This window comes from Catharus ustulatus, chromosome 15 (genome assembly GCF_009819885.2).
Source record: "Catharus ustulatus isolate bCatUst1 chromosome 15, bCatUst1.pri.v2, whole genome shotgun sequence".
NCBI lineage: Eukaryota > Metazoa > Chordata > Aves > Passeriformes > Turdidae > Catharus > Catharus ustulatus.
The window spans coordinates 7,860,698-7,883,464 of NC_046235.1; the positions used below are offsets into that span (position 1 = coordinate 7,860,698).

Sequence of the window (22,767 nt, forward strand, 5' to 3'; positions counted from 1 at the left end):
AGCAGTCCATACCTGCACATTTCAGAAGCTTTGTCACTCACTTCACTGCTCAGCCGATTTCAATCTTGTATCTCATTCCTACAGGGAATGGCATTTGGACAGGAAACTTTCGGGAGCATCCACCTTATGATGTCCCAGATAACAATGGCAATTTTGTGTCTCCCATTCTTGCCGGTTTCTACATGTTCCTGACAATGATAATCCTGTTGCAGGTAAAAGAAAAAAAGCCTCTTGGTTACCTCCAAGGAAGAAACTACTCAAAATTGAGTATAATCACTAATGAACAATTAATATCAATTAATAGCTGTGCAGTGCCTTCTCAATCCTATTTGAAAAATTGCTGGAAGTGTTTCAAATCATCCAAGTGTGAAATAATGTTGGTTTTTTTCTTTCTAAGTGCAGATTTTTTTCTTGCTCTTGAAACCCCACAAGGATATACATAGGAAACACATGTATAAGAACTTTAACTAATAATAGCAGATGCAATAAAGAAGATATTTACATCCAAATTTCAGCTTTTTTAGTTCTGCTTGTATCCAGAATTCCAGAATAAGAAAGCCACTTAACAGCTTAGAAAAATAATGAAACAAAAATTGCCAATTTTCCAGTGGGGAATAATAACTAGATATGGTGCATCTGGTATAGGAAAGAGGCGAAATTAGAGGTAGGATAATCATATACATGAATGTGATTAAGCCTAATTGGGAAAGAATATTTTATTGGGTGAGGAAAAAAATTACATTTAATTTTCAGATTTCTTGATGTCAGTGCTGAGATCTAAATGGACAGAATTTCTTTAATATGGACAAATCTGAATATAACTTTCAGAGCTGCTCAGAGATTCCTTGGGGGATTATTCTTCATTACTGAAACAGAATATTTGTACATCTTAAAATGGGAAATTCATCCTTTCCCTTTGTTATTTCAGGGCAAGGAAAACTTGTGAGTGGGAAGTGTTGTATGCAAAGTAGTGGTTTGTGAAACTCTTCTGCACTAAGAGTTAGTGTGTGCTAGTCCATCCTTTCAGAACTTTAGGAGGGTAAGGGCAAGCATGATCCTGTGTCCAGAAAACGTGCTTTGTAAGGGTATCCCTGGAAAGACCCACCTTTGAATTTAGTACTCTAGGAATTTAGTCTTAAGTTTGCCACTTATTATCCCTGTTTCTTTATTGCTGTTGTGTGCAGGATTTTTTTCACCCCTGAGTTACTATTCATCAGTCCTACAATATGTCCCTAGGAAGAACTCTTTCTCTGGAAATCATTAGTATACCTGTGCCAGGACATTTCTGGTAGAAAGCAGAGAAATTTTTCTCACCCATCATGAGAATTTAAATTCTCTTTCAGATTTTAATCCCCATATCCCTTTATGTATCAATTGAGCTGGTCAAGCTGGGCCAAGTCTTCTTAATTCACAATGACATTGACCTGTATGATGAAGCAGCAGATTTGCCCATCCAATGCCGTGCCCTCACTATTACTGAAGACCTTGGACAAATCCAGTATATCTTCTCAGACAAAACTGGGACACTAACAGAAAACAAAATGGTATTCCGACGCTGTACTGTTGATGGAATTGAGTTTTCCCATCAGGAAAATGGTGAGAGACACTTTTTTTATACTTATTTTTTTTTTGTCTGAACAACTAAATGCTATTAATTTAAATATTAATACCTAAACATACTGAGCCCTCTGATTGAATGTAGAGTTTTCTGAAATAGTCACTATTTTGTGAAGGACTGCTGTTACAGAAATTCACAAAAGTAAAGGCATTTTCTTATAGTATTCATAAGTCAGATGGGAAAGGTTTTCCAGATCCCTCTGCAGGCACTTCCAGGATTTGCCCTGCATTCAAAGAGCACACAGAGAGAACGTTTTCTCTTTAATTTCTAAATAAACACCAGCAAACCTTTTATAAGCTCACAAACTGATATTAGTTAATATTTAAACTCAGTGGGTCCAAAAGTAATTATTTTCATGAATATGTAAATGTGCACTTGTGTGTGATATGAAAAATACAGGTACTCTTTTCCTGGAGTGGATCCTGACTGCAGTCCAGATCTGAAGGATCTTGGCACCCAGTGCTCTGCATTCACGGTGTTGACTCAGGCCCCATCTTCATCATTATTTTTGTGCTCTGTGTAGTGGAAAGGATCCTGTTAAGCTGGGAAGCAGCTGCCAAGAAGATGTTTGTGTTCTGTGACTGAAAACATTAAATTTGTGAATTACCATAATTCAGTCTCCTGTTCCAACTGCAAAAAGCAGCTGAAGAGACAGAACATTAAGAGAAGCCCATAAAAATGACTGATCACTTTGAAAACACATTTTTATTTTCTTGCAATAATAACAGTGACAATTCCCAGAAACTGCTATGGACAGTGAATTTTTTCTGGCGATGGCTTTTGAAACCCTTTGGGTTTGTTTTAATTTGTTACAGGTTTTTTAACTGATCAAGGAATTCCTTCCAAACAGTTTTATAAAAAGCCAGGATCAGAGATAAGGTTTCAGTTTTCCTTTACAGACAGGCGACTGAAAACACAGAAGGAGTTGGATTTAGACAATGAGGATTTTGCAAAACTTCAGCATTTCACTCTTCCTCCCATGAATCTTGAGAGATCAGCCACTTATAAGCACAGTACCATGAGACCTTTGAGGAGGTGCCAGAGCGACCGGGCGCATTTTCAGGGGCACAGAAGGAACAGGTCAGTCGGTCGACGTGACAGCAACCAGTCTCAAGTGGCATTCAGCAGCCCCATTGTGAGTACAGCAGACCGAGCTAACACCTTCTAAGTTACCCCTTCTATTGCATTTTGTGATGGAAACCCAGTAGGTAGAGAGGAGAAATCCAAGCTTTGTTGGAGTTAAGAGAGGGGAGGGGGAGACAAAGAATCAGAGTCCTCAATTGGAACATGCAGGCTGCAGTCAGGGAGGAGCAGAATCTGTTGCAATTTAGATCTGAAACTTTCCAAAGTCGCACACAGTGTAATTAAATCACTGTTCTACTCTTCTTGAAATTTTTTTAACTGACATTTCAGACAAGGCTATTGTGAACACTAAGAATTAGAATTCCAATTAAAATGAAAGGCCTGGGAAACCCATCCAAATCTTGATTTAAAAAAAAAAGACTAATAAATGCAGAATTCTCAGAACTTTATTTGCTGCAGCTGTTATAAGATTCTGCTTACCTTATTCAATCCTTACCTTATTCAATCCTGCTGTCATGTAGTAAGTACCATATGGCATATGGAAGTTCTGTAAGTTGTTTTGCTAGTATTTTCCAGCCCAAACCTCATGAGTCGCTGAGAACATCTCTGTGGATTCTTGAGAACTCATGAGTCATGACTTCTGAGAACTTCTTATGGGTCATGTTATTGAAAGATGATAAAGAAATTTCTTGCCAATACACTTTCCAATTACATTCTTTTACTGCCAGGCCTTTTCTTTTTCTTCTATAAATAAATATTTTTTTAATTCACTGTGAAGCAATATCTGAGGAACTAGTATCAAATGACTCTTTGGTAGAAGAAGATTAAGCTGCTGTTGTCGAAATAAACAGCCCTAGCTGCTCATAGATGTCACTCTATGTAGATAAATTGTTTTAACACCCTATGACAATTGTGAAATTGTTGTAAAAATAGAGACATTTAGATATTGCACAGAGCCTGTCCTGTATGACTTTAAATGAGACATAGTAGTATCCTTCTTTGCCACCAGAGCCAATTCCCTATTAATAAAATGGGAATACTAATTTTTTTTTGGTCTCTATCACTCCTGCGCTTTGGAACTTACATCACCTCATCTGATGCATTTTTACTCTTCTACAAATCTGCTGGTATACAGAGTGTGTTTGTAGACCTGTGTGTATGTCAGCAGACAGAGGTTTGTAAGAAAAATCCATCTTACAACAATGAAACACAATAGAAAATTAACATTTAATCTCTCTACCTTTAGGTGTTCTTATGAATTAAGAGTGACAGTACATTTCCTTCTAGATTTAATAGTTCCAATAAGTAGTACTATTGCCCCATGGTCAGCAGGTTTTCATGCCATCAAGTAGAAGAAATGCTATCAACTTAATGAAGAAAGCTTAAAACTGAATGGCACTGGCCATTTTATATCAGCATTTTCACTAACAAAATTGTTAACATTGAAAAGGTGGCAAATTTAAGTGATCATCATCATTAGTGCTGTTTTATTCAGTTTTCTTTTTTGCTTGGTTAGGTATGTTTAGGCTGAAAATTCAGGTCAGTGCTGTTTTCACTTAATCTAAAAAAAGATAAGAAATATTTTTCTGATAAATACTGATTTTTGGTGGGTTTTTTGTTTTTAAAACCTTTCTCTGAGGCTACAATTTTCAATTTTTCCAGAGGAAGCTTTTGAGTTCAGAAAGTTGTTGCTGAAGTGCTGTGAAATGCCCAGTAGTGAATTATTCTTTTTGACAAGAACTTGCAGCAGACATTGAGGATATAGATGAAAAAGAAATTGAGTGGGATGATGACAGATAGAAAAGGCTGAGATACACATGAAATAATTTGGTGTTTGTGATGTTTTTTCTAATTGTGGTAATGCATGAAGAAATTGGATGAAAAATTGTGCAAGGTGTTGGTGAGATTCTAATCTTTCATGTTTCAAATTTAGTAGAATTCCCAATATAACTATTTGACATACCTGTTTGGACAGTTTTATCTGCACATGTGTTCTTCATTGGAATTGTCCTGTTAAGCTGTTTGGGGTTGTTCTATGTACAACATGTAGTATTGATGTAGTCCTGTCACCCACAGAGCTACTGCAGTGCAATACTGTGAAAGGGTTTCATAAAAGCAGCAGCTTTAACTTTTCTGCCTCTGGTTCTTTTTAGGATATCTGAGAAGATAACTAAGAAAATCAGGCTTTTTCTTGGCATGTTTTTGTTTGTTAAAGGACTCCATCAATACTGCAAACATGTCCCTGTATATCAAGTAAAAACACATTAAAATACTGAGCCAGAAGAGCTTTCTGCAGCAGGGAAAGTGCACTGCATTATTCCAGCTTTGGATTTCAGTTGAACTGCAAAATGAGCAGTAGATTTATTTGCAATTATTAGGACTATTTAAGAACTGCTTCTCACTTTAGCATGCAGGAGATAGAATGTAGCATTCAGCACAGCATAGCCAAAAAGGCGCTTGGGTGACTTCTTTTGCATGTTTACAGAACTTGGGAAAACTGTGTGAGATTGAATGAGGTGAGTGTAATAGCTGAGATGAACTAGAAAGCCACTAGATGACTTTGGCACTTCCTTAAAGAAGGCGTGCAAAACTGTAGGCTCATGGGAAGACATCTTTTAAATTTTGAATTCCTTGTCAAATATGGCCCTGAATTTAAGCCAAACTAGGTTCTGCTAACATGAAATTTCTATTAAAAGTAATACTCCCATAGCTCTATATCAGTTAAATTGTGGGAAAGTGGCATTGTTAAGTAGTTTGGCTTGCAAGTTTAGGTTATATTACAAAAAGAGTGGTAGTAAAATTACAGAAACATTTCAGGAACAAATAACTATACATTCATTTATTTCTTCATTGCAAAAACTGAAGAAGAAAAGTTTGAGACCACTTTTCTTTCTGGGTGCAAAATTAAACTGCTCTGGAAACAAAAAGTAGTACTTCTGTAACTAAACCATAAGCACAAAACATGCTCTGTTGAAATAACTATCAAATTCCACACTGAACTGGGAAACCCCAAGTATACATTCTTCTGGAATCCCCTTTAATTCAGGAGTCAGCAGTTTCAAAGTTAAGGGATACAGATTTTTCTGATTTTTAGTAGATCTCAAAAGAAATAAAATTCTGAGATCATCTTCTTTTTGGAGATGTATTTTCTTCTAATTATGCAGTTGCAGCTTTTTGAAAGATACCCTTTTTTCCTAGATGTTAAGTTCCAAAGGCATTTTCTAGGTATAAATTCAAGAAGTCCGTGAAGTTGCCAGTTAGTCCTTGAGGACAATGGTAAACGAAAATAATCCTCACTAAGTAATTTCTCTTCCAGGAAAAGGATGTGACTCCTGATAGCAGGCTGCTAAGGCGAGTGCGAGAAGCTGCCCTCCAGACTGAAAGTTTGTCTCCTTTTCTACATACGAAGACTTCCACATCCTTTACTGACTTTTTTCTTGCTCTTGCCATTTGCAATACAGTTCTGGTTTCCACAGCTACTGAGCCAAGACAAAGGGTAATCTAACTTTAAATACATGAGGAAAATGGATCATGCTTCCATTTAACATTGTAGTGTCCAGTGAAAACTGAATGGGGGAAAATGGTTTGAGAGTTTTCCTCTAGTTCCTTTACATTTTCTGTAATATCTACTGCTTCCCTGCCTGTGTATCCCTTCCTAGCTTGTCTTTTTATGTTTATGTATAGCTAAGGCTACCACAGGATCTCTCTACATTTTCTTTTAGATTTTGTATTATATAGGCTATAAGTTTGTTGAACACACTGGATTTTCTCTGCTCTGCCAGGCAATTGACAGAACTACAAGCGCTTCATTACATCTTTTTGCTTCAGAGGTAGAGATACAAATCACCATCAAATTTGGATGCCATACTTAAGACTTCCCTGTTGAATCCTTCCACCACAGTTAAATGGCAGGAGAGGGGAAAAGGGAAGTTTCAGTTATTATTACTGTCATTTAGATGCAGAAAAGTAGAGAGATTTTGAGAAGGCTGTTCAAGTTCACATTTATTTATTTTTAACCTTCATTTTTTTCATATTTCTAGGTCACAATCCCACCACCGATAAAACCTTCAGGAATCACCCTGGAGAAAATTCATCAGATATTTCAAAGGCTAAAATTAGCAAGCCTTAGTCAATCTTTTTCATCATCTCAGTCTAGTTCACACCTTGGTGCCAGTTTCAGTGCAAAGAACACTGAGGAGCCTCTTGCTGTGCTGGAGAGTTGTGACAATGAAACCAGCTCTTCTGCCAGGAGTAGGGGCCAGGAGCTCCAGGACACGGGCAGCACAGATATTGATGCTGCTTCCTTGGATGCAGTTTTTGGGTCTGCAACTAATAGGTCTCTGCCAACAGACCTTTGTTACGAGGCTGAGAGCCCAGATGAGGCAGCTCTTGTCTATGCTGCCCGGGCCTACGGCTTCATTCTTGTGTCCCGGACGCCTGAACAAGTCACCGTGCAGCTGCCACAGGGCACACTCCTGACCTTTGATATCCTCTACACTTTGGGATTTGACACAGTCCGGAAAAGAATGTCTGTAGTGGTGAGACACCCTCTAACCAAGGAGATTGTTGTCTACACAAAAGGCGCTGACTCTGTAATGATGGACCTGTTGGACAACTCTGCCAAAGGTAATTAGCCAGGGAGCTATTTCTGTCGTCTCTTAACAAAGAACTTTGCAGTACTCTTTTCTGCATTAAATGTTATATGTGGGTATTAGAAATATAAAAAATAAGCTTTGTGTAGTATTATCCTTGCAGATAAGAATGGAGGTATTTATTTAATCTCAGAAGTACTTAGAATATGGAATGGGATAATTAAAATTCACTGATACTACTAACTCATGTGGATTGTGTACTCTTCAATAATACTGTCATAAGGGCCTGACAATTTTTTTTCAGGTTGTCAGCAGGAGTGCTATAATATTAAAACTTAAATTATTTGAACTTAAAAATTTAAAGTATAAAACAAAACCACAAGTAATGTTATCTTAAAGGAAACAATATTTTTAGCAAGATTTCAACTTCTGCACAGGCAACACTTTTGAGCTTTTAAAGAACTTGATATTATAATGAAATCCACTTTTCTGTAATGCCCACTCTTTTTCGATCTTAGGCCATTAGATTGAGAATTATCTGCGCTTAAAATATGAAATCTTTTCCTTGTGTTTCACAGATGACATTAGTGCAGAGAAGAGACAGAAAAGAATAAAAGAGAGAACACAGAAGCATCTGGACTACTATGCCCGTGATGGACTGCGAACTCTGTGCATAGCTAAGAAGGTGGGACAGCACCAGGTTCTGTACATGTCAATTGAATTGCTAGAAAAATACAGTGGTTATAATCCCACTTCAGACAACCAACCAGATATATAGCCCATCTTTTTGGTTCCTCTGCTTGCCTTGTCTGGAGTCTTTTTCTCCTCTTTTTCCTCAGTGTGACCAAATGATGGATTTTTAGTCAGTCTCAAAACATTTATTTCTGTTTCTTGTATAGTAACTCTAGTTGACCTACTCTACAGTGCTTCCAAGCAAGAAGCAAAGAGGCCAACCTTTTTTGCTTGGCATTCAGCTTTCAAAAATCTTGCTCTCAGCCTGAGTTAGTGTCATACTTTCATACAGAAGTTGTCCATCTGCAAGAAATAGATCATATTTAAGCTCTGGAGAAATGCAGATCAGCCCTTAGAAACTGTGTGCTCTCAGCTGAGCATGAGTTCCTCCACATCATATTTTTGAGTCTCAGCTGTAGGTCATTTGTACAAACTACTTGTTCTTGCAGTTTTCTCTTGGAAAAGTCTGCGTTATCTTTAAAGATGACAGTTCTTTACCAGTTTGGGTAGGATGTGATCCAGAATGTTGGCATTCCTCTCTCATTTAAATTTCAAATGACCACTGTTTAAATTGTGTTATGCAGGTCCTGAATGAAGATGACTTTCAAAGATGGGCCAATTTTCGTCAGGAGGCAGAAGCTGCGATTGACAACAGAGAGGAGCTGTTAATAGAGACAGCACAGCATCTGGAGACCAAATTCACCCTACTGGGTAGCTAAAAATAAGAATTGTCGTTGCATGAAATATCATTTGCTCTCCTGTGATATTCTTGTCAATAAGACAAACAACAGCTTATCGTAATTTATATCTGAAAGACTTCCTCTGTGGTTTGGAAATCTCCAAGCTAGGGAGATAAAACCCAGTGACAGTGTTATACAAGTTCTCATGCATTTTGGGCAGCAGTAACTTTGAAAAAGTGTACTGAAACTATTGTGTGCCCCAAGCAAAGAACATGCACATCAGCTGTTACTGTGGCTCAGCTGACACAGTAGATAATGAACTTCCCACAATTCAGTTGTGCATCCATATCCTTAGATAAACCCATAAAATACTATAAATGAACTTCAGTTTTGTGTGTGAATTCTGGTAATTGAACTGTACTATAAAATTCAGTAACTTAAACATAGATGCTTTGCTACTGAGTTCCTGCTGTTGTTGCATTGTTGTGCATGCTTTGTTAAAATATGTTTAGTATTAAAACTTACATTGACTGACATTTCTGCATCATTCATCACCATCATATCTAACAATGTATTCTGTTAAATTATGGAGCACTTCAGTGCTTTCTGTTCGATTTTGCTTGAAACATTTTGTTCTTTATGACTTTGATTTTTGGAGTTGTCTCAGTCTCATTTTTCTCTGACTACATACAATTTGTGCCCATGTTTTGTTGAATTTCTGCTATTGCAAGCAATAGCTTGCATTATGGCTTCTCACAATCTCCACAGTGATATAAAAAATTACAGTAATAGTGGTAAATTCCATAAGTATAAGAGGTAATGTAGATCTTGTCGGAATCTGTTACCTTTGCTAATTACTAAGGCTCTGTGTGCTTTCACACTTCTAATTATTTAATTTTTTAGAAAGTGTTCCCTTAGCCTAAATTAATATCTAGCTTTAATGTACCACAGTTACAGCATCTTCAAACTGACCTCTAGTGGAAGGGATAAGGAGAATTCAGATGGTGATCTCCCAACACCATCAGGATGAGTGTTGGCATCTGCTTCTAAGTTTGTGCACGTTCAAAAGGAAAACGTACTGTACTGTTTCTTCTGCCTTTGATGGCTGAAGCATCTGACTTGACAATAGGGACAGCATTCATTTAAGCAGTCAAAGTTCATCTTTTCTGGTTGCTTTGAAGGGACTTAATTCAGTATTTTTAAAATGCATGTGGTGTAATTCCTCTGCTAGCACATTGTCTTTTTGGAGTATTAGGAAGAAATGAAATGCATTGTTCTTGCAATGAGCAAAATGAAGAGACAGAACGTGATTGTTGACACATTCAGACCTTAATCCAAATGCAAATCATGTGCCTGCATGTTTATTTGTTGGACAAAACCTTGGTTCAAATCTCAATAAGTTCAGCACTGTGATTGGAAAGCAAAGAATTTTTTTTAAACAAGAAAATAGCAACTTGATTTCCAAGAAAAAGAAAATTGTCTCTTCTTTTCCTGTTTTGCCCAGGAGCAACAGGGATTGAAGATCGCCTGCAAGATGGAGTACCTGACACTATTGCGTCTCTCCAAGAAGCTGGGATGAAAATTTGGGTGTTGACAGGAGACAAACAGGAGACAGCAGTTAACATTGCATACTCCTGTAAACTTCTGAACCAAAGGGACACTGTCTTCACCATTAACACTGAAAACAAGGTGAGTAAAGGAGGACAAAATGCACAGAATTTGCTATCTTACCCTTTTTTTGTGTCTTGCAATTTGTCATTCCTTTGCTTTAGACCTCACTCAACAAAGAACAGTCAAAAAGCCCCTAACAGTATTAGGCCAGAAACTGTAGACAACACATAACGAGATGAATTGAAATATAAGACACTAGGGTTTCATTCAATTAGAATATGTTGATTTTTCCAAATGAGAATATTGTTTTTAAAAATTATCTGCATTGCTAGGTATTACCTGAATTATTATCTTTAGGAAGAAATTAATATGCAATTTAAGTCCCTAATTCCTTAATAACATGGATATCTGGATTTCCACCTTACAATGGAAATTTCAGTTTAACCCTAAGTGATATGTTAGAAGACATTTGGAAATTTCTGTATGAGTCAGCCAAGAAAAAGTATGAAGGTGTAGATTTAAGTAAATTCAGAACTTTCTAATTGCATGTTCCCTAGTAGGATTAGTCTTAATCAGAAATTTATTAACAGAAAATTTAATCCAGTATATCTTTGTTTAAGCAGGGGCCAGTTAAAAACATATTCACTTTCTTGACATTCCATGGTGGCAAACACAGTGGCTGATGTGTTCAAAAAATTCCCTCAATTTCCATGGGCAGCAAGAAGGGCCAGCTGTAGGCAAAGGGAACATAGTCCAAAATAAGGAAAATCACTTTTAGGGCAGGTCTTGTCAGTTCTTGTGAGTCACTAAAACACAGTGAGCAATCTGTAGTGCAGTCTATGGCTCTTCCTGACATCTGAACAGAAGAGAGAAAATAGAGTCCTAACTTCCAAAGAGGGAAATGCCATTATGGATGGTGAAAGTAAAAGGCTTAAGACAAGCCAACTTGGCTTTTGTTGGATGTGGAGCAACATAAGCAACCTACCAGGAAAATCATGCCTTAATGTCAGAAAGTGAATTGGCCATCACAATGCACAGCTTCACACCTCATCCCTGCAGGCATCTGGGTGGGACAGGTTGCCTAGTAGATGGATTATGGGGATACCATGTCCAGACATTATGGTTAAACCAGATCCATTTGCTAAGGAAGGCCCTGACCATTTCTAAACACATTTTGATGCCCTTTTTGCATTTTCTGCCTGGTGGCCTCTTACATTCCATAGAGACCTGGAAGCCCCTGAGGTGCCTTCAGAGCAGTTGCTGCCTTTTCCCTGCTCTTTTTTTTGCAGCATCTCTGATGGCCCTCACCCAGCAGGAACAAGAGGCACAGTGATTTCAGCTCTTCCAAGGTCTGGCATAAGGCTCTGGAGGGCAGGCAGGGCTTCCTTGTGTGACCAGACTTGTCACTCGTCTGAGTTGTCTCAGCCTTTCTCCCCAGGGAGCCAGGGTTACCAATACAAGCTTGCTTTTCTCAATAAAGCTACTGTGAGGGTTAAGTAAATATTGTTAAAATATTTTTTTCCTTATGGTAGGCAATTGCATGGAGTAGTGAGATTACTTACTTTATAACAGTTTTTGTTTGCAGGTAGTAGCTCTCCAAATGAGGAAAAAAGTCTTATGCAAATTTTAATGGATTTTAATGTTGTGGAAATAGAGAAACACACAAAGTTTATTTGGAATGTGGCATGAAAAAAATTCCAATGCGTAATTTCATTTGAAATGCGTATCTGCTTTAACAGAAAGCATAATGAATACATTTAGGATGGAAATCAGAAGGTGGTTCCTGCCAGAGCAGTGATGCTACAGGCAGGACCACCCTGGCTCCCAGAAATGCTGGCATGGGCACTTACCACAGCAGCCCTGGATCCAGGTTCAGAAGCAACCTGCATACACATGGGGACTTGTGGGACTCCCCATGGTTCAGGGACACTGAAGTTTCTCCATAATAACATTTAGTTCCCTCACTTTCAAAATTAAACCAAAGACAAACTTCTGAAAGAGGCTCCCAATGGCAGCAATGAGGAACACAAGTAATACAAAGCATTTAACCTGTTAGCTTTGCCAAACTTATGTCTTGAAGTGGCATCAGCGTGAAGGGCCTCTCCTTACCCTTGAGCCCAGCAGATTACTCAAACACTGAAAGTGAAATATCTTCCAAGATGATGCAACATGATTAGGTAGCTTGGTGGATTTGTTTTAAAAGGGAAGTCAAGGCAAACCAGGAATTTCCACTACTGTTTTTGGTTTGTTCGCAGAAAGACGATGCTTCTTTGATATTTTTTAGGGGTTTTATGTGTGCAGGCTAGGTACAGGTTTTTATTAGATGTCAGAGGTATATTTGATTTCAGAACCTCCCACTTAAGTGTAATTTAAATCTTGCAAACATCCTACACATGTACCTTATGCTACATAAAGTGAAAATAACATTATAGAAATGAATCATCACTCAAGCTGGCAGAAAAAGGAGTGATTAGCTCCTCTGATATTCCAGGGCCATGCCACAGAAGGAGGACTTTGAGTACTAAGAGGGAGCAAAATAACTTTGATATCATTTTAGATTTTCTCTGATAGTGGTGGCCATTTTAGGAGATCTGGATGGGAGAGGTAAGAGTTTTCCCCTTCAATCTGTTTCTGTCTAGTACCAAGTCAATTCCAGTTGTTGGCATCTAAAAGGGGGCATTTGACCTAACGTGAAGCAGATTTGCTAAGGCAGAAGGACTTTATGTTTGAGGCACAGTGCTGGAGAATACGAAGTTTTATTTCTGTTCCTAATTGTGACACATGTCTGATATGTGACTTAGAAAAGGCCAAACTGTGAAAGTTACTGGATAATTTTGAATATCTGGACCTCTTGTTTCTCTTACCACAGTTTATTTTTCATGGAAGCCAATGATGCAATATCTCACATCATTCATATCAGAACTATATTTTCAATCTCCTTAAAAGAAAATATTGTCTTTTTAATTTCTGAACTGTCAGCATAAATGCACCTATGCCTTTCTGATGTAAAGATTTTTATATTTTCTTTTAAAATAATTTCTTTCCTCAGTTAACTGGCTGATTAAATGTGCAGTGTTTTCATTGAGGGATTGGATGGTGTCATATTAAAATAATCTCCAATCAGATGAATCAGTGCATTTTTCAGTAAATCTCCTCTAATGTTTATCTGACAGGCTTAAACCCACTGGCATGATTATGTAAACATACATTTGGCAAGGCACTGTGCTGTAAAGGGAGATGGAGATAACTATTTCTAGAACCATGTCTGTTTTCTCACAGGAAACTTGTGAGTCTCTCTTGAATTTAACCCTGGAAGAGGTGAAGAAGAATTATGAGAACAACAAACCGCAGAGGAAATTCTTTTGCATCATCCCAACATCTTTCTCAGTCTCTGATGCCCCCGGCCCCGAGTTTGGGCTGGTGATTGATGGACGGACGCTGAACATCATCTTCCAGGGAGGGCTGGAGGAGAAGTTCTTGGAGCTGACGCAGCATTGCCGTGCCGTGCTCTGCTGCCGCTCCACTCCTCTGCAGAAGAGCATGGTGGTCAAACTCATCCGGAGGCAGCTGAACGTGATGACCCTGTCCATAGGTATATCCACTCTGGATCTCACAGGAGATAGGTTCTTTCTTTAAGAGAAATGTGTGGAATGTATTGTACAGGGCAGACTTTTGTGCCTCAGATAGATGCAGTAAGCAAACAGCATTGCTTTATTTTTCCTGATCAAAACCTGTGTAAAATTCCTCCTTTGGCTTTCACTAAGCAAATGTGCCCCTTTTAAATAAGATGAAGGCACTCCAAATTCAGAATCTCCCAGCAGTCCCTTTCATTCACATCAGTACAAACACATATACATATTACCTCAAAAATGTCCTTGTTTTGGGCCTGGAAATCACTCAAGATTAGCCACTATCATTTCATAAAGCCCTTTCCTGTCAGATTTTCCCAGCTGGTGAAAATGGAATTATCTCCAGAATTGTATTAAGCACTGACTCATTTGCCTTTTACCTCCAAATAATGTGAAATGCTTTGAGTTTTTACCACACTTTTGGTAAGTGATGCCACTAAAACCCTTGATGAGTTGATTTAGGTGACTCCAAACTAAAACAATGCGCCTCTGTGGACAAAACAAATAGAAGAGTCTATCGTATTTTTGAAATATTAGTTTGCCTTACAGTTCAAACTATAAGCTTTCAGCCTTCTGCTTCATTTACTTTACCAGCTAACCTAATTTACAATCTCCACATTGCAAGTGGTAAGCGTGGCTGTTCTTTCCCTGGAAACTTGGTTACATTTAATTTAACATATTGCTACAAGCTGAAATGAGAAAAGTAGTTCTTGAAACTGGCTTGTTTACATTGTCACCTGCAGTTAACTTTGTCGTAGATTCAGAGAATTCAGTGAAATAGGGTGTTGCAAAGCATGTTCCTGAGCATATGGATTTGCCCAAGCAGAAACACAAAATGATGCTGAGGTAAATGGTGTTGGGGTTTGCTGTGTTGCCACTCAGCCAGTCCCAATCCTGGATTTTGCCGTGGTTGAGCCAGGTCTCCTGGGAAGGAGAGAGACCAAGACCAGAGCCTTGATGTCTTGCATCATTTCTCCTGATCAACACACATGGTAGTACAGAATATTTGAAATAATCATCATAGCTGAGATTATTTCCTTCTTCTGATGGAGGCACTGTTGCTTTCACTGTTATTATTCCATCCTGTCTTCCCACTCTAGGGGATGGTGCAAACGACGTAAGTATGATTCAAGCAGCTGATGTTGGAATTGGAATATCTGGCCAAGAAGGCATGCAGGTATCCTCTCAGTTTCTTTCCTCTTTTGTCAGGTAGTCTCTTGAGGCTTAATAAGTTTCATAATAGCCCTACACTCTCAAGTGTCATCTTAAAAATGCAAGTTGGCATCGTAAATTAATATGCAGCTTGTAATTATGGATCCAGCCCAAAAAGAAAGGCATTTTGTGCCAAAAATTATCAAGTGAGGACAAACCTGTGTTTGCTCATAAGAATGGAAAATTAGCTGATTTCTACCCAGTGTTAGGTGAGCATCTGGTTTCTGTATCTCAGCTGCTGCATTTCCAGGTTTCCAGGTTTTATGGATTCTCTTCCACTGTCTTCTGCCCTGAACCCTTTCCCACACATCCCCCTTCCTTATTCTCCTTAAATGGAGAGTTTTGCAGAGATAGAAAGTTCCAAATATATTCTTGAGGGCTAGTTTGTTGGTTTGTTTCTTCTACAATATTCAATAGTAGGAAATTATTTCGATGTCTATGTTCAAATTTCATTACATAGCATGTGAAAAGGATGTATTATAAATGACATTCTATTCTTTTTCCCAAAGGCTGTGATGGCCAGTGACTTTGCAATATCCCGATTTAAGCATCTCAAGAAGCTCCTTCTTGTCCACGGACATTGGTGCTATGCTCGCCTGGCAAAGATGGTGATTTACTTTTTCTACAAAAATGTGGTAAGATGATTAAAATTGTGAAATTTTCATCCTAGTAAAGGTTAATTCTAGGTCTGGGAGTTTTCTTGGTTGGTTGTTTTTGGTTTTTGCAGGTTATACTCTTACTTTTTATGAACCTACAGTTCGTGTTTCTTCACTTTGCAAATGTATAGTGGGCCCCTTCCTTCTTAGCAAGATGCTGCATAGAGCATTGAGGAAAATACAGGCTCTAAATATATTTTGAAATAGAATTACTCCAGAGTGAAAAAGGACTCAAGGTTTAGCAACTTCATATGGTAACACAAGAAAATTTATTAATAATATCCATGAGCCTCAAAATAAAATTTGCATAAGGGAGATCAGATTATTAGCACTCAAATGTGGATGAGTGTGTGCTAAGAACTGCATGCCTGTGAAACCTCTGAATTTTTATAGGAACCACTTGCAAGTAATGATGCAGTTATAGCTGTCATTTGTATTAAAAATGTAATGCATATGCAAATGAGCTATGCGTTTAAGTATGATACAAAGTGTGGAAAAAATGAAGTAATTCAGTTTCTGCAAGACTGGGCAAACAAGTCTATTTGACATGAAATAGACTGAGCATAAAAGGTTTTTTATTTAGAATTCAAAGTATTTTTTTTTGTGGTTTTTAACAATTTTCAATAAGAATTACTTCTTATCACTGTTAAAATTTGTAGTGGAAATGAACCCTTTCCTGTATTTGAGTTCAAAGGCTATTTATTTGCAATGTGAAACAGTTCTCCAGACTAGGATGCTGTGGTCCTTGAATCTCCCCTGTAGCATTAGGGAGCAGCATACCTTTGATTCCACATGGACAACTAGATTCTGAAAGGATTCTAAAATCTGGTGCTCATAGCTGTGAACAGTTTACTTAATTATTCCCTGGTATGTTCTTAAAGAATTATAATGGCTTTTAAAAAGCTGTATCACAGTGGATTGCCTTATAGAATGAAATGCAGTACCTTTAACCAAAATTCTATCCTCTTAGGAGACTCTTAATAACTAGTATCTCACATAAACACAGGTGGAACTATGTGTTTGTATTTGCTTCTCCCTAGTGCTATGTCAACCTGCTCTTCTGGTACCAGTTCTTCTGTGGGTTCTCAGGCAGCACCATGATAGATAACTGGCAGATGATTTTTTTCAACCTCTTCTTCACCTCACTGCCCCCTCTTCTCTTTGGAGTCCTTGATAAAGATGTTTCTGCAGAAACACTCCTACGTCTGCCTGAGCTGTACAAGAGTGGACAAAATTCAGAGGTATGACATGATATAACTGCTTGATAATCCAAAGGAGTACAGGTTTTTTTGCTTAGAAATGAAGAAAGGAATAAAAGAGTTTAGACTGACTTGGACCATTGAAACATCAGGAGCCCAATCTTCTATCTCTCCAGTACTGCATTCTTCTCCATGGGAGCTGTGATACCATAGGTCACTAGATAAGTATAAATATGACAAATTAAAATGGCACAAAATAAGTGTTTCATTAGAAGAAAGGAATTTTGACCAATTTTATAACTCTAGAAAGCTTGGATAAAGAATTTGAGGAATAAGATCCCTTGTGAAGGGATGCAACATGGCCAAAATACAGCCTTTAAGATTCTTGGTTGACTTGGTAGTATTCCTAAGGTCTGTCTGGGCTTAACACAGATAAAATGCCTGTTTAGAGATAAGCCTTTGGTTTAATCAGCTGCTCAGGAGGCATTTACTCATAGAAGGAGACCAGTTAGCAATAATTAGTAGTCTGAATAGAAGAAAAACAGACAGCAATTGTGTTTGCAGGACAGGCTAGAGACGTATATCCCATCATAATGACTGTTATCTATAAACCCTTACAGATATACAACTTATCAACTTTTATTATTACAATGTTGGATGCCTTCTATCAAAGCCTCGTTTGCTTCTTTGTCCCCTATGTGGTAAGTAACAGGCTTATTAATATTCTCACTCTCCTGTCCTCCTTAGAAGTAGTAAACTCAGTTCTGAATAGTCAGGGCTAACCACAGCTTCTCTGCCTGTTTTGTAGATGTACAAAGACTCTGATATAGATGTGTTTTCCTTTGGAAACCCCATCAACACCATCTCCCTCCTGACCATTCTCTTCCACCTGGCTCTAGAAATGAAAACATGGGTATGTGTTTGACTGGTCCTGTTCACAGCACTGTTTTTTTTGTGAACATTGCATCTTGTGTAGGCATAGAATTCTCTTTGAGTCATTTACCTGAATTCTGGGTCACAAAAAGTAACAGGTGCACTAAGATTTCACAAAGTGCCAGAATTTGTTATTAACCCCAGTTTAACACCTTCATGTCCACAGTGATAGAATTTGTTTCTACCATGCCTTTGGACAGGACAGTACAAAATATTTGCATATCTCAATGTATGAGGAAGTGTTATTTGGAGAACAGTATTCACTGCTGTTTTCTAAATTAATTTCTGGCTATTTCTCCTACTGTAGATTTCAGTAAAATGCTCTGTTAGATGCATTCTTTCCAACTCTCCCTGTCTCCTCCTGTCTTACACCCAGTCAGGGTCTCACAGGCATCCCTTGTGCTTGCAGACCATGCTGCATCTGGTGACGATGATCTGCAGTGTGGCTTTATACGTCATCTTCTCAGTAATCTACAACGCTACCTGCCTGCTCTGCAACTCTCCCACCAACCCTTACTGGATTATGGAGAGACAGCTCAAAGACCCTGTCTTCTATCTACTGTGCCTTATTACCCCTGTCATCGCTCTCTTACCAAGGTTTGAATATTTTCCTCTCAGTTTTCCTGTTGTGGGTTTGTAGACATGTGAGTGAAGAAACAATAATGTAAATATGTAAAGTGTCAGACACGTGCTGCATAGGGATAGTTGATCAGCATGGAAGTCAGATGCCTGAGTTCAAACTTCCAGTTCATTAACTGTTAATTTATTCAGTTATACAACCCTTGATCAGTCACTATATATCTTTTATTTTTCCCATCAGGAAAACTCACAGTTAAGGTCCTTGCTGCCTCAGCAAGTTACTGAGGTTAAGAGTTATATATTCATATCTTCAAATCTGGAAAACTGCTGTTCTTTCATTTAGGTACCCCAGATTATTTTCTGCACAGTCCTTCATCTGCAGAATATCCAAGACCCATTTCTACTACAAATGAGCTTGCCAGCAGATCACAGCAGTGGTGAAACCACTCTTTGCTAAAATGCACTAAATTTAAGTTCCATTCTGTGGTCCATTGCACTGTGCTGCTCGCTCCCTATCGCCTCACTTGGTGTCTTGAGGTTCTGGTTTCTTCTAACAGGTTTCTTAAAAATAATTGCTCTCCTGGGTTCTACCCCTCAGTACTGCCTTTTGTTTGAGCGGCAGCACTCAGGGGGAGGCTTGGCCTGTGCCCTGCCTGCTCCGGGCTTTTCCTGGAGCACCATCTGGCAGTGCTCTGCACATCTGCACCTCAAAACTGCCTCTGCACAGGCACACAAACTACACAGCATTAAGTACGAAAGCCCTGAAGTCTGAGAAGAAGAAAGGGGTCTGAATTTCATGTTTATTCATTGTCAAGAGAAGAGCCACTATGTTTCTTGGAGTTTACCTGCATATGAACCTGATTATTTTCTCAGCTGTGGAAGGCAGACTGTGCTCTGCCAGGACACCTGCAGAGACCCAAGAGGTAACTGAGACTCACACCCTGCAGAGACCCAACAGGAAATTGGGCCTGACACCCCGCAGGGCTGTGGGAAGGGCAGGAGCAAGTGAGAGCAGTTTACAGGACGGGAGGCACAGTTTCCCATCCCTTCTCTGTCCTCCTGTCTGGTTTACCTGAAAACTTGCACACAAAATACAGAAAACGAGCTGAGGGGGAAGACACAGGACATTGTGATACACAGCAGATCTACACAGAAAGCCTTGGGCTTTCCCATGCTCTTAACTTCCCGACCAGACCTGAGATTCTGTTGGGATTGACCAGTCTGAGCACAGGCACAGCAGATAAGCTTCATCCACTCCTGCTTGTGCGAGCCCAAGAAATCCATTGCCTTAAAAGCCCTTTCTGTACTGAGTGTCCCTTGTTAGCCTTTTTAGTCTTGTAATTCTTGTTTATACATGCATTAGCAGCAGGATGTAAGGATAGCACCTTTCTAAATGCAGTTTCACAGAGTACCCAGGTTTGTTTCAAAATACGTGTTGAAGCCACCTATGTAAAGGTCAAATTCTAATTTAAAAGTGCTTTGAAAGAGACTGATTTTCACACAAAGCTGACATAACATGGAGAGAGAATGTACACTGTCTCACAGCACGCAATATTTAGTTACATGAGTTCTCTATCCTGCAAAGGGCAGGTAGGACACTTTTGTTGCTGCTTTCTGAAAAAATCCAAAAGCTGAGGTTTTTAACTTCTGGTTTTCTCTTATCTAACAAATTAAGATGTCTTCTTTAACCCGTTTTAGTCAAATATTGTATCTCTTGAGAATTTTTTCTATTCACTGTTCAGCAAACAAGTAGTTATAAATACTAAAAAAAAAGATTGTATATATATATATATATAGTTGACTCTATACAGGTCAAGCTAAATATATAGTAACATGCTCTGTTGAGATCTAGGAGTCAACTTTCATCTGCCAAGTACAAGGTGTCTACCAGAAGTCTGTAGAGCAATGGAAAATTAGTATCTGTATTTGGGATATGTGATGTGGTTTATGCAATAAGCCAACTGGTAAAAAAATCCATTCCCTTCCTCCTTCATCAGGTTCTTGATTTCTTCTCTACGAGGAACCTTTGGAGCATCTCTTATTCTGAAAGCACAGCAAATAGATAAACTTCCTAAGGGGCAACAGGATCTTGAAATCCAGAAACTAAGATCAAGAAAAGAAGCTACTTCTGGTGCACCTGTGGCATCACCTGCATCTAATGATGACCTCGACCAAAGCATCAGCCACTTATGTGTGTCGCCATTTCTACATCCAGCAGCAGCCCTGTCTCACAGGGACACAGAAGATCAGGGAGTTTCTGCCTCTGGTCCTCTCAGCAGAAAGATACATGAGGAAGGCTATTACTTCTTTAATAGATGGGCAGAGGAAGAATCTGCTGCTACCGATTCTTCAGCAGGGCCTTTCTTTGGCCATCATCCTCTTGTACCCAGCAGGGAAACAGTTCCTGGGCAGGATGGTGGCAAACTGACTAAAGATTATGCCAACAGATTTAATTTCGGAAGTCACCGGCGGTCAGTGAGTTCAGTGACACTCTGAAGAAACATTCAGAAATGGAACCCACAGCCCATGTGGAGAAGGACTCAACAGGGAAAATAAAAATATTTATGCTTAGCCATTTTGCTCACTAGAAATGGAGAGAGAGATGACTGGAGTAGTGCAATAGCAACTCCAATATGCAACATTAGCTGAATGCATCAATGTCTGGGTTTATCATTACACGAGTTTTTGATCTTCCTGGTTTGGTCATGTTACAGGAACGTTACATGAGCATAATGTAGTTGCTGAGAATTGCACAATTACTTTCTTTCAACAAATTTTCATATCATATTAATAGGGACTACTTGAAGTTTCAATGTTGTTATTATTATGCTATTGAGTTAATAGAGAGAGAATCCATTCTTTATTAAACCAAATCTTAAAGCAATGCATCCCACTCTAGATTTTTACTATCAAAATCTTAAAAAGAGCTTAGTAACTTAATTATAATTCTGGATGAAAAATTATAGCCTGCAAATACTAAAGGTTCTTGCAGAATAACAGCAATGGAGAGACATTAGATAATGTTCCAGGTTTTAATATATGTACTTTACATATACAACATTATCAGCTCTGCAGCCTGTTTTCCCTTCTTAAGAGTAAGCTTAGGATTTTTATGCAGATTTGACCTGATATTGTTAAGAAAAGGACAAATGAGTTCATAAAGCTGAAGAATATAAATAGTGAACTTACTGCCAAGACCACTTTGTGGTAAGTGGAGTCTACTTCTTCATACCTACAAAAGTAGACAGGTATAACAAGTTGCATTCAAGGACATATGTCCTAGAATTCTAAAACTGTCCCTGATTTTTCCTCTAGAAATTCAGTTTCTTATTTCAATTCCCTATATTGTTATGTGGTGCTGCTGATTCAATCAAATATGAATCATGCTTCTCCACAAAGTTGGTCACATTCATTAGTTGATGGATCTCAATAATGGAGATTTTGACAAGCCATATATGAAGGTCACTAATCACATTGTAGTAAGTACATGGTGTAAAATGACCAATGCATAATACGTTAACCCTTTTTGGTATCTTAGGGCAAAATAATGCAGAGAAAACAGTAACATGTCACCATCATAACTACTTATTGCAATGCAATGAAAGGTGACTTTGGTATTTCTTATAGAAATGTTGACTAGGAAGACCATTTCCCAAGCCTTTCTTCACAATGTGGGATGAAATCTTACCTTGTTTAAAATTTAAAACATCTGTACTTTTGTAAATCTACCACTGGTTCTGATTTAATAGATTTTTAGCCTTTTTTTATACATGCTGTGTTTAGCTGTTTACTACCTATGACAACATGTGATCTTTCTAATAACCTATTTAGCAAATGCTAGTTTAACTTCTGTATGTTATAATTACTGTAGCTGGAGTCTTCAAGTTCTTACTTTGAAACAGCTCAGGTAACATGAGTAGCATATCTCCCACTGGGATTTCTGGCAGCCAGAGCAAAATCATATGTAAGAACTCCTTTTGTTAGAGTATTAGTTGTCAGTAGTTAAACAATTCAGTAAGAGATTTTTTTGCTCAATGAACAAAATGAAGGAAATTACTATAGATTAGATTATTGTTATTGGAGGGTGAGATTGCTCAAATGTTTTCTCACTAGCTGGGAATGAACCTGGGGCAGCAAGACTAAAGATCAATTATTTACCATTCACAGCTGGTTTTTTTTTTACATTAAATGGTCCATTTCCTTTGAACTTAAAGAAGGTGTCAATTCCTTACTGTCTTACTAC

The 22,767-nt window shown here is 38.3% G+C and overlaps 1 protein-coding gene across 1 annotated transcript in view; it reads left to right on the plus strand.

Annotated features, from left to right (window-relative positions):
• ATP10B (ATPase phospholipid transporting 10B (putative)) overlaps nucleotides 1–21,020 on the plus strand; it is a 47,265-nt gene extending 26,245 nt beyond the window's left edge. Inside the window, exons 6-21 of the mRNA XM_033073511.1 lie at nucleotides 85–212; nucleotides 1,344–1,596; nucleotides 2,518–2,753; nucleotides 6,018–6,197; nucleotides 6,742–7,327; nucleotides 7,872–7,978; nucleotides 8,610–8,736; nucleotides 10,210–10,394; nucleotides 13,596–13,908; nucleotides 15,046–15,122; nucleotides 15,667–15,792; nucleotides 16,854–17,054; nucleotides 17,633–17,713; nucleotides 17,821–17,925; nucleotides 18,355–18,542; nucleotides 20,522–21,020. Coding sequence (XP_032929402.1) covers nucleotides 85–212; nucleotides 1,344–1,596; nucleotides 2,518–2,753; nucleotides 6,018–6,197; nucleotides 6,742–7,327; nucleotides 7,872–7,978; nucleotides 8,610–8,736; nucleotides 10,210–10,394; nucleotides 13,596–13,908; nucleotides 15,046–15,122; nucleotides 15,667–15,792; nucleotides 16,854–17,054; nucleotides 17,633–17,713; nucleotides 17,821–17,925; nucleotides 18,355–18,542; nucleotides 20,522–21,020 — 3,392 coding nt within the window. The remainder of the gene's footprint in view (nucleotides 1–84; nucleotides 213–1,343; nucleotides 1,597–2,517; nucleotides 2,754–6,017; nucleotides 6,198–6,741; nucleotides 7,328–7,871; nucleotides 7,979–8,609; nucleotides 8,737–10,209; nucleotides 10,395–13,595; nucleotides 13,909–15,045; nucleotides 15,123–15,666; nucleotides 15,793–16,853; nucleotides 17,055–17,632; nucleotides 17,714–17,820; nucleotides 17,926–18,354; nucleotides 18,543–20,521) is intronic.
• Nucleotides 21,021–22,767: the final 1,747 nt, after the last annotated feature.